The sequence below is a fragment of the Gavia stellata genome, chromosome 18 (assembly GCF_030936135.1).
Source record: "Gavia stellata isolate bGavSte3 chromosome 18, bGavSte3.hap2, whole genome shotgun sequence".
Lineage (NCBI taxonomy): Eukaryota > Metazoa > Chordata > Aves > Gaviiformes > Gaviidae > Gavia > Gavia stellata.
In genome coordinates, this window is record NC_082611.1 from 17005450 (window position 1) to 17015667 (window position 10218).

A 10218-nucleotide genomic window follows, 5' to 3' on the forward strand; every position below is an offset into this window, starting at 1 on the left:
CAGCACCGGGGGGGCACAGCACCGGGGGGGCACAGCACCGGGGGGCACAGCACCGGGGGCTTTGGGCTTCTCTGTGCCCCGGGCCCAGCCCACGGGCTGAGGAAGGTCGTTCGGAGCCTCTGAATGAAGCAGTGGCAGGGAGGGAAGGCAAGAGCTTTTGTTCACCTAGTCAGAGCGTTGCGGGCTCTAGGACGGCCCATTTGGGTCGCTCTGTAAATTGTCTGAAACGTGAGAAAAGGCAAGGTATTCACCCTCCTCTAAAACACACCCCCAAGTACATTCCGGCCTTTTCAAACCACTGCCTTCCTCTCCCTCAAGCTATCCCTCCGAACACCCACCTCCTTCCCCTGCTGCGTCACACGCTCTTCCCCAAAACCTCCAACTCGGCTCCTTGCACTGACTCTCCTCTTCTTCCATCTCTCTTAGGACTTGTTCGCCTAAAAAGAAATTGCTCTCACCCTCCACAAGCAGGGCGGTCAATAGAGTGAAGGGAGAGAGACACTGGGCTTTGCTCCCCAGGGATACTCACAGGGTATCAGACCTAACTGCTCCCCACACTCACCCCTCCTAGGGCTCCCCACCCCTGTGGATCTGCTGGTGCCGGAGGAGTGCGGAGCTCACGGTGAAGCCCTTCCCGCAGTCGGCACAGGCGTAGGGACGCTCCCCGGTGTGGATGCGCCGATGCTGGATGAGGTGGGCGCTCTGCCGAAAGCTGTCCCCGCAGTCAGCGCAGGCGTAGGGCCTCTCCCCTGTGTGGACTCGGTGGTGCCGGAGCAGGGCTGATCTCCACAGGAAGCTCTTCCCGCAGTCGGTGCACTCAAAGGGGCGCTCCCCGGTGTGGAAGCGGCGGTGCTGGATGAGGTGGGAGCTCACGGTGAAGCTCTTGCCACACTCGGTGCAGCCGTAGGGGCGCTCACCCATGTGGAACCGCCGGTGTTGGATGAGGGCTGAACTCACAGTGAAGCTCTTCCCGCACTCGGAGCACTCGTACGGCTTCTCCCCGGTGTGGACCCGCTGGTGCTTCATGAGCTCGGAGCTCTGGCTGAAGCTCTTCCCACACTCAACACACTCATAGGGTTTCTCCCCGGTGTGGACCCGCTGGTGTCGCGTCAGGGCTGAGCTCACGCTGAAGCTCTTCCCGCAGTCATTGCACTTGTAGGGTTTCTCCCCGGTGTGCACTCGTTGGTGCTGGACGAGCTGCGAGTTCCCAGAGAAGCTCTTCCCGCACTCAGCACACTTGTAGGGCTTCTCCCCAGTGTGGGTTACCTGGTGCCGGATCAGCTTTGAGCTCATGCTGAAGCTCTTTCCGCACTCGGAGCACTCGTAGGGCCTCTCCCCTGTGTGGATTCTCTGGTGCTGGATGAGATGCGACCGCTGCCGGAAACTTTCCCCACACTCGGCGCAGGCAAAGGGTTTCTCTCCGGTGTGGATTCTCCGATGCTGGACAAGGTTGGAGCTCACCCGGAAGCTCTTCCCGCAGTCCCCACATATCGTCAGTCTCCCCACAGAAGGATTTCTCTGCTGGATAATATCTGGCAACCTCCTGAAACTTTTTCCACACGGTGTCACTCGGCTTTGCCTCTTCCCCAGAGGTCTCTGAACCCTTTCTGACCTGCGTGGGAGGACTGGGTCCTGTGCAGGACTCTGGGAACTCTTCTCCTTGGAGAGTCCCGCGAGTAAACCCTCGGGCTCCACCAGCCCGAGGATGCCTTGGTGGGCATTTTCCTCTTTCTTGCTCACAATCCCATCTTCAGCTGCAATAAAATGAGAATCCAGAGAGAAGTCACAGGCAGGACAGGAAACTTTGGACAGGGGAAATCAAAAAGGGGCCAAATTGTAAAAATTCAGCAGATTGACTTTAAGTATAAAAAGTTCCGCTATTTCCCTCCAAACTACATGGTGGATTTTTCAGAGTGTTCACAGGAACAAACCCTGGAAATAGCCCTGCATGCTTTGCCAGAACCTGAATCTACTGAAATTATTAGCATATTAGAGGTAAAAATTTAGTGCTCTAATGGGAAAGATGGCTGCTCTTCTAGGATATTGGAGTTGAAAATGTTATTAAAAGTTGAACTGGGAGTCAGAGGAGGGCCGTAAAGAACTGCCTTGTTCAGCAGAACGTTACCCGGGTTGCAACAGATGCAACCTCCCTGCTCTTGTGCTGCTAGTATTGCAGAGAGAGAGAAGACGCACAAAGGAGACGCTGGCCCTAAGGCATGAGACACCGAGACCGCCTGGGGCCCGGCTTATGCCAGTCTTAGAGCAGAAGAAAGGTAACTTTATGTTTCCATTGGCGCAGAACAAATCCGTTGCGAAAGGTGCTTGGTGAACTGAAGATCCTCCATGGCTGATTCCAGATTACACGCTGAGGAAATACGATAAACGTAGAAGATGAAGGTAGCGCAAGTCAGTGGAAGCAACGCTAGCTGAACAGCTTGAATGGCTCCTAGGGCACAGGCAATGAACAAATCCCTGCCCTCTTACTCACATGAAGTCTTGCAGAAGCATAACCGGTATGAATCTATGCTGCGCAGACTCAAGGTCAGCAGAAAGCCTTACCAAGACAAGGTGACTCCTTCCAGCCCACTGCTCTAATGTGGTCTGATGAGCATTCTAGCAGGTTCAAAAGCACGTACCCCCAACGATGCTCGTGGCCTTTGCTGTCAGCGGGGAAATGTAGCTCTTTGCAGGCTCACTGAGGGCTTATATGCTAAACTGGCAAGACAGGACCTGTGTGGTATGCACCCTTCTGCTGTCAGGGAAGGGTAAATGGATGTCAGAGGGATGTACCTGGGATGCAGAAACGGCAATGTGTATCTCTGAAGAGGGGCATCACATCCAGGTTTAAGACAAGTCAATCAAATAGATTTCCAGATGATCTCTTTATATGGACTTCCAGGGGTGAAGGATGAGTTGCTGTTGACTATACATAGACCCAAAATATGGAACAGGCTGAGGACTAAAGCCGCAAACACACAGACCTCCAGATGTGCCTAGTTAAAGATTCAACAGTACCTCCTGGTTCTCTGGAAACTCTTGTGAAATAAACTGGTAACATATCAGTCATGCGGGATTGATGTACAAACCACAGGCACTTCCTGTGGTCTGGCAGAGTTGTGATAAGGAAGTGCATGCCTTGGAAGAGGAAAGTCACCACTGAACCATAAGTACGCAATAAAGGAAAGACAGTCTAGAATTTCAACCCAGACTGATATACGTACATATTTATTCTTCCTCTTTCTAGTCAGTATAAGAAAACACCACAATATGATTTCACAGCAAACTCCTGAGATACCTTTTATGGCAGTTTGGTGTGCTAGTGATGCCACTTCTTCCCTCATACAGCTTTCATTAAAATCATCCCTCGAGAGGAACAGAAATTGGAATTTTGCTATTCACCATGAAGGCACTTCCATTTGCCTGCAGCTATTCCATCCAGGCCTGGAGGAAAAGAGAAAGGTGATATCCAAAGACGGGATAAGAAGAGGACATTTCTGTTAGGCCAGCATGAAGCTCTTGACCTGTATGTCAGACTTACTGAGTAGACGACGGAGATAGTGAAGTTGTTCTGGTGCTGTTGTGCCCAAAGAGATATCCTTCACCTACCCTAGCTTTGGTACTTACACGGAATTTTGGTTCTTTACACAGAACTTGAAAGACCTTCAAAGTACACGAGAACCAAATCTTCTTTGGTGTTCTGTACTTTTTGGGGAAGGTCAGGAGTTTCAAGCTGCTTATTACAATGATTACAGCCACGGCTCCAGCCCTCAGCTACGAAACATCTGCAACCATTTTCGTTACTTCCGAGCTACTAGGTATCTTCACTGGCATCCCGGACAAGCTGTCTGTAAAGGGTCTGATCAAAATCACAATGACCGGAACTCACTGGAGGTACTTGAAATGGAAGAATAGTAAGGGTATGACCCTTCTCTCTTACACGGTGAGAGAGGCAGCCACTCGTAGATATTTTGGAGAGAGAGTTCACAATGCTGAGGGACTAATATTGGAAGCATAAGGCTGAACTGGCAAAAATGAATAAGCAAGAGAGATAGGAGGAATGCGGTTCTTCCTCAGCGCATGCCAATTCGGGTTGATGGTAAGACCTCTGTTACGCCCAAGACTTCCAGTGCTATAGCTACAAGGCGAGCCCCAGGTAAGCAGAGTAAGCGTACACCTTGGGAGAGAACCTAAATATCACCTTCAATGTACCCTTGGATCTCTCTTTCTCAAGAGAGATCCAGCAATTTGGCTGATGCTCTGGCTGGCCTCACAGCAGCAGGAGGACACAGCAGTTGTCTCCGGCACTTAATTCAAGAGTTCACAGAAGAGAAACTTGTGAGAACTATTAAAAATAAGACACCGCCATCATGAGTAAGCCTCAGGCTGCTGGAGGACAGAAGACTGTGCTAGGGAGGTGTCACTGCATGTTTACCTTATCCCCTTCCCTGGCATCCAGTTCTGGCCAGTCCCCGAATCCCTGAGACAGGGCTCGAAGCTACACAGACCTTTGGTCTAACCCAGCAGGGCTGTTCACACCACCTCACAACACTGCTGGACTCCCGACTGTGGTACCTCACTGTCGGGGGACTGGGAGGTGGCCAGAGGAAGGCTGGAGGGGAGATCCGGGGCCCAACAGACATTCCAAGCAAACGAGCAGAAACCAGAGCAAGAGAATTAATGGACAGATGGCCAAAGAGGGCGGGCTGGGGAAGAGCTGGCATGGCCTTTGGAAAGAGAAGTCTCACTTCACAAGGCACTTGGAGTTCTTCAGAGATGTCACCAATTTTAGCAAAAGGGAGATCAGGAGTCCCAAAGCATTCCCAAAAGACATTCGTCCCTTACCAAAACTGATGACCAAAGTGAGGTGCTGTGGGATGACTGACCTTCAGTGAGGTGGTAAGGGAGGAAAAGGGAAGGTGGAAACATCTGCTGATGATTCTGTGTTATTCAGGGTTAAAGTGACAAAGGCTGACTGTAAAGATCAACTGCGGCAGGGCCTTAGGACAGTGACCAACCAGGTCAGTGACAGGGGACGTTCATTGCAGTTAAACATAAAGAACTGCAGAGGACAACAGCCTCTATACTTGCTCTTATACCAGGATGGGCCTAGGATGTTCTTGGTGTCTTTCAGGAGTAGCACCTTAGAGTTAGAGCAGACGGATGAAAGCTACAGCTCCCCGGCAGACAAAACAACTAGTCAAATGTTAGTGATTGCTGGGGAGAAAAATAGAGAAGAAAAGAGAAGGTAGTTCTGCCTTGCTGCTCAAACCCCACATCCTGACTGTATGCAAGGGGGAGGATGGATCCCCCATTTCAGAGAAACTCTAATAGAGCTGAGGAAGATACAGAGTCGTGACGTGAACGATCGAAGGCACAGAACAGCTTCTGTATCAGAGATGACTCAGCTGCCCATTCTGCTGGGAAAAGGCACAGCTGATAGGGGGTATCACAGAGGACTATAAAAAACACAAGTGGCCTGTGGGGTGGATACGGATCCATCCTGCACCGTCTGTTTTAAATAAAGAACTACTGTCATCAAGTGAACTACTGGAAGGCAGCTTCACAGCAAACCACAGCAGGCAGCAACTCATAAAACAGCCAAATAACCTGCAGAACCCCTTGCTGCAAGGTGTCATGGATGCTAAAACACGCTAATTCAGAAGGCAAGAAAATACACAAAGGATTACGAGATACCAAAACATCACACGTCCTGTTCAGGAGTTTCTGAAGCCACAGATTGGGCCTGGGAAAGCATACAGGAACACACCATCGCTCGTCTGCTCTTCTCTGGGTCTCCGATACCGGCCGCTCTCAGAGAGAGCAGGCAAATCTGGAAGGACCGTGGTCCGACCCTGTGCCGCCACTCGTGTGCTTTCTGGTCGGATTTGGGGATCCTGGAACCGTTTTTCTCCCCGACAGGTTCACAGAGGATTACACCGGCCCCTTACCTGCACAGGTGCCACTCAGAACGGTCTTCCCTTCGTAGGCGCGGAGGTGGGAGAACCCCAGTTCCTCCTTCTGATCCATGTGGGAGATCATCTCCCGCTCCGCGCCCGGGGGTCCTGCTCCGGGAAAAGAAACCGGGAGGGTCAGACCAGCCGGGCTCTGACCGACTGCTACGAGCAGAGGCACTTCTGCACTTGGGAACTAGCCGAGCGGGGACCGCAGCTCCACGGGGACCCCCAGCTCCACGGGGGCACGGCGGGGACCACCGGGCTCCCCAGCGCCCCTACGGCCCCGCTGCCTCTGAGCGCCCCCGCCGCACCGGGGAAACTAGTGCAGCCGCAGGGCTGGGGGAGCTGACCAGGGCCTGAGCGGGGCGGGGGCTCCCCCCGGCGCGGCGGGGAGGCGGCCGGGGTCCGCGGGGTACCCCCGGGACAGGGACCCCGGACCTGCGCTCGGGCCGTGCGGCCCCGCCGTCAGCGGCGGATCCCGGGGCGCCGGGGCGCTGTCACGTGACGGCGGCGGCCAATGGCGGGCGGCGCCTTCGCCTCTGAGGGCGACCGAAAATGGCGGTGCCGGGGGCCGCGGCGGGGCCGGTCCCAGCGCACGGCTGGGCTCCGCGGCCGTCCCGCCGGCCGAACCGGGCCCTTCTGGCAGGCCGGCCGGTGCCGAGGGGCGGGCCGAGGCCAGCTCTCCCCGCGCTCGGCACACCTGTAGGGCTTCTCCCCCGCGGGTGGGTTACCTGCGGCCGGATGGGCTTCGAGCTCAGGGTGAAGCTCTCTCTGCGCTCGCGGGGCCTCTCCCGAGTGGGTTATCCGGTGCTGGATGAGACGCCATGGCTGCCGGGGTCGACCTCAGGGGACCTGTGGAAGGCAAGGCTTCAGCTCTGCGTGTCTGGGCAGGCTCGCTGATGTCAGGCCAACAGCAAATGCCCACCTCGGGGGGCAATGGGGGCCCTTCGTCGCAGAAGCTCAACGAACAAGACACAATAGCAGCCAGCGCTTTCTGAGGAGAAGAAAGTATCTAGAGGACACCAAAGCAGAGCTCTGGAAATGAGTATGTGGGCTCAGTGCCATTCCCAGAGATGAGCACCCTGCCAGGGGCTGCTGGAGCCTCCTCGGTCCCGAGAGCAGAGATGTGGCCTTCGGTGTTGGGAAAGGAGGAGTGGGCTTGCGCTGAGCTTAGGCACAAGCTTAAATCCTTAGCCATCTCTTAAATCCTTAGCAAGAACCCATTCCTCAGAAATCTAAGCTTACAAGATGACTGCCTGGGCAGCAGAGCTGCTGGAGAGGCAAAGAACCTGGGCAGAGAGATAACTGCAGGTACCTCTGCAACCCTCTTCTGGGGGACAGCAACTGAATCACAGAGACGTCTTTGCTGAAGACTGCGTCGCCTCTCCCACGCACTTTGTGTTTCATTAAACAACAAGCAGCTCATACGCAATGCCTCTGAAACAAATTTTATGCTGGAATGATACGAAAAGCAAACAAGCACGTTTGAAACGCACTTCCAGAACAGCTCCAGTCCCCTTGAAGAACTGCCGGAAGGATTGCTCTCGAATTTATCCCTTTGATCTCTAAACGCTGGCACTGTAAGCATAATACCTGGGCTCTGTTGGCCCAGTAGAAGGGGAAGGCACAACAGTCACCGCTCTGCGCTTTACAGCATTCTCGTGTTTTGTAGTTAAATTGGCCCCTGTGTGGGTCTTGGCCATGGCAGAGACCACGGTGATGGATCACACCCACTCAAGAAATGCCATTAAGACAGGGTGACTTCTGGAATAAGCGTGCACACAGAACTGTGCCCGTATAAGAAAACAGCTCTCTTCTCACATGCAAGATTATTACGTAAACATCTGCAGCACAGCTTTTCAGAATAAACCTCCTGAGGCTATTTTTTTCAGGCAGGAAATGTGACAATACACAAACCAACATGGTGGTAGCTGCAAAGGAGTATCCATGATCAATCCCTCAGATCATTTGATTGTCACAGCGAATTTAGAAGCAGCGTTTTCCAAAGCTCAGTCAGAGCTCACAAGGTGCATCTTGGTAAGACAGAAGCTTTGTGCAGTGCCAGTAACATATCTGCTCCTTCCTTCAACTTAAAAAACAACCAATACCTTAGTTGAAAAGGTATTTTTTTCTGCAGCCTTGGGAGGGAAGAAGTATCAAAATATTTTTGGTAACTGTTACTAAACAGTTGGAAATAAAAAATGATGACCATGTATTCTGCAAGACAAATGAGCCTGCATTAGGAAGGTAAGAAAACACAGGAACATATACAAATTGAACTGTTTGGCAACACATTATCACTGGCAGATGGCAACACGGGTGTTAGCTTGGGGAGGCACGCTTTGCTTACGGATTAACAAAGCAGGCAAATGAATAATTGCTTTCAGATAATTTGCAGTGTATGTCAGAGATGTCCTTGTGGTCTTGAAGGCTGTAAAAGATTTAAAATCCTTTTCTCATCATCTAAGAAAAGTTTTAGAATTACAAGAGACATTTTGTCAGCGTCAGCAACAAGGAAGCATCGAGGCAAGCATCTGCAAAGCGGTCACCTCCAAACCCTGACAGCACAGATGTCATATTTAAAATAATCTTTTTGCATTAGGCAAAGACTGCCCAGTTGCAAGGTTTAAGGATGACAAAGACAGGAGGATGGAGACACTTTCAGTGACTAAAATTCAGGTTTTTTGTAACATGCTGAAATTTTTTATGACTCAATGCTATTTGAACGATTGTAATTTATATCCACTGAACTGTGACACCGCATTCATTGAAGGTTAAGATGTAATAAAGAATTGGTTACAAAATCTTTGCTCCTAAATATACGTCTTACCTAAAAACAGCAAAAAAGCTGGGAAGGGATCTTATTTATTTTTCCATATTAAGACTGCTAAGTAGGACTGAAGCTTTTTCCATGTATGAAGTGTGTACTTGAGAGAGAAATACACAGTACACCGAGGGAAACAACATTTCCTAGAATGCCACTTAAGGCAAGCCTTGTCCTTTTCACGTACCAAACTCATCTCCTGGCAGCTCCTGCACGGGAAGGTGGGGGAGGAAAAGTGATGTGGCTGCCAGGGAAGAAAACCACCCCAAATTCCTGAAAATTCACCAGACATGGCAGAAGGCTTTGCTAGGAGGTCCCCCCACCATTATCCATGTCACGGACACCTGACAGAGGAGAGGAGGTTCACAAGTGGTCGCCCATTTCCTTTTCACCAGCCGCCCTCCCCTCCAAGGCCAGACCGGACCCTTCCCCACAGCGCATCCTCCCAGCAGACCACACCACCTTCCCCCCAAGTCTCCCTTACCTTTGGGCTGCACAGCCCAGGTGAACCGGGCAGCTCGTCTCTCTCCAGGCAGCCAATTCCTCAGCCACTGCTGGGTTATCTCCCATTCCACCTCTCCTCGCTGCTGGGTGCCCGTGACAACTCGGCTTCCTCCTGTTCTCTGCTCGCGGTTTCAGCCAGTACGGGCACAGACTGGGGACTCTACTGCTCTCGACTAGACCCAACATTGCCGCTTAGAACCCCCCCCCAAGTCTGTCATAAGACATTGCTTATAGTTTGTCATAAGCACCTTACAAATTGTTTATTGTCTATAATATAAATCAAATCAAACCGGAGATATGCTGTATCAAAAATAGAAAAAATATTTATATGTTCCAAATATATAAATACGTTTAGAAATCTGACTTCTTTTTTTGAAGTGTTGTGTCCATTTTGTTCAGTGAGACTCTTTGCAGACTCAGAACTGCCAGAACAGACAAAAGTCAGAAGATGTTGTGAAAGTAAGTACATAAAAGATGACAATTTAGGGTCCAAGACTTCCCCAAGAGTCCCAGACAGTTTACAACCTAAGATCAGTCCAGTTTGGAAATGAGACTGATCAGAGAAGTAGGTTTAGATTGGGTTATAAGAAGTGCTGAAGAGATCCAGTGGTCACTATAATACTGTCTTAAAAACATCTCTGTCGAGGACATATTCAAGCTACACTGACCAGGTTAAAACGGTGCTCAGAAAATGGAGCAGATGGTATCTTTAACACAGATCCAGCATGCAAGTGAACATACAGAACCGAATGTTCGAATCTAAAGGGCTTTCACATGACATCTGGTGTCAGAGGGCACTTTTGGGAGACGTCACAAAGAGACTAGAAAAACACCTCCACCGTTTTTATAGCCATTTAAGAAACGCAGATGAAGGAGTTTTACCAGAGATTGCAAATTGAACCAAGGACAGAAGAAAGGCATCATATTTCCACAATG

The 10218-nt window shown here is 51.1% G+C and overlaps 1 protein-coding gene across 1 annotated transcript; it reads right to left on the bottom strand.

Annotated features, from left to right (window-relative positions):
• Positions 1 to 540: 540 nt before the first annotated feature.
• LOC104262663 (zinc finger protein 501) lies at positions 541 to 6175 on the bottom strand. Its single transcript, XM_059826423.1, has 2 exons — positions 5949 to 6175; positions 541 to 1754 (listed from the first exon to the last, which is right to left on the bottom strand). Exons 1-2 carry the CDS (start codon positions 6037 to 6039, stop codon positions 568 to 570), a joined length of 1278 nt encoding a protein of 425 aa, XP_059682406.1. The 5' UTR covers positions 6040 to 6175; the 3' UTR covers positions 541 to 567.
• Between the last annotated feature and the right edge of the window lie 4043 nt (positions 6176 to 10218).

Coding starts and splice junctions, on each gene's coding strand:
- LOC104262663 (XM_059826423.1), bottom strand. CDS start 6,039: ATGATCTCCCACATGGATCAGAAGGAGGAACTGGGGTTCTCCCACCTC. Junction 1,755..5,948: donor TCTGAGTGGCACCTGTGCAG/GTAAGGGGCCGG, acceptor ATTTTATTGCAG/CTGAAGATGGGATTGTGAGC.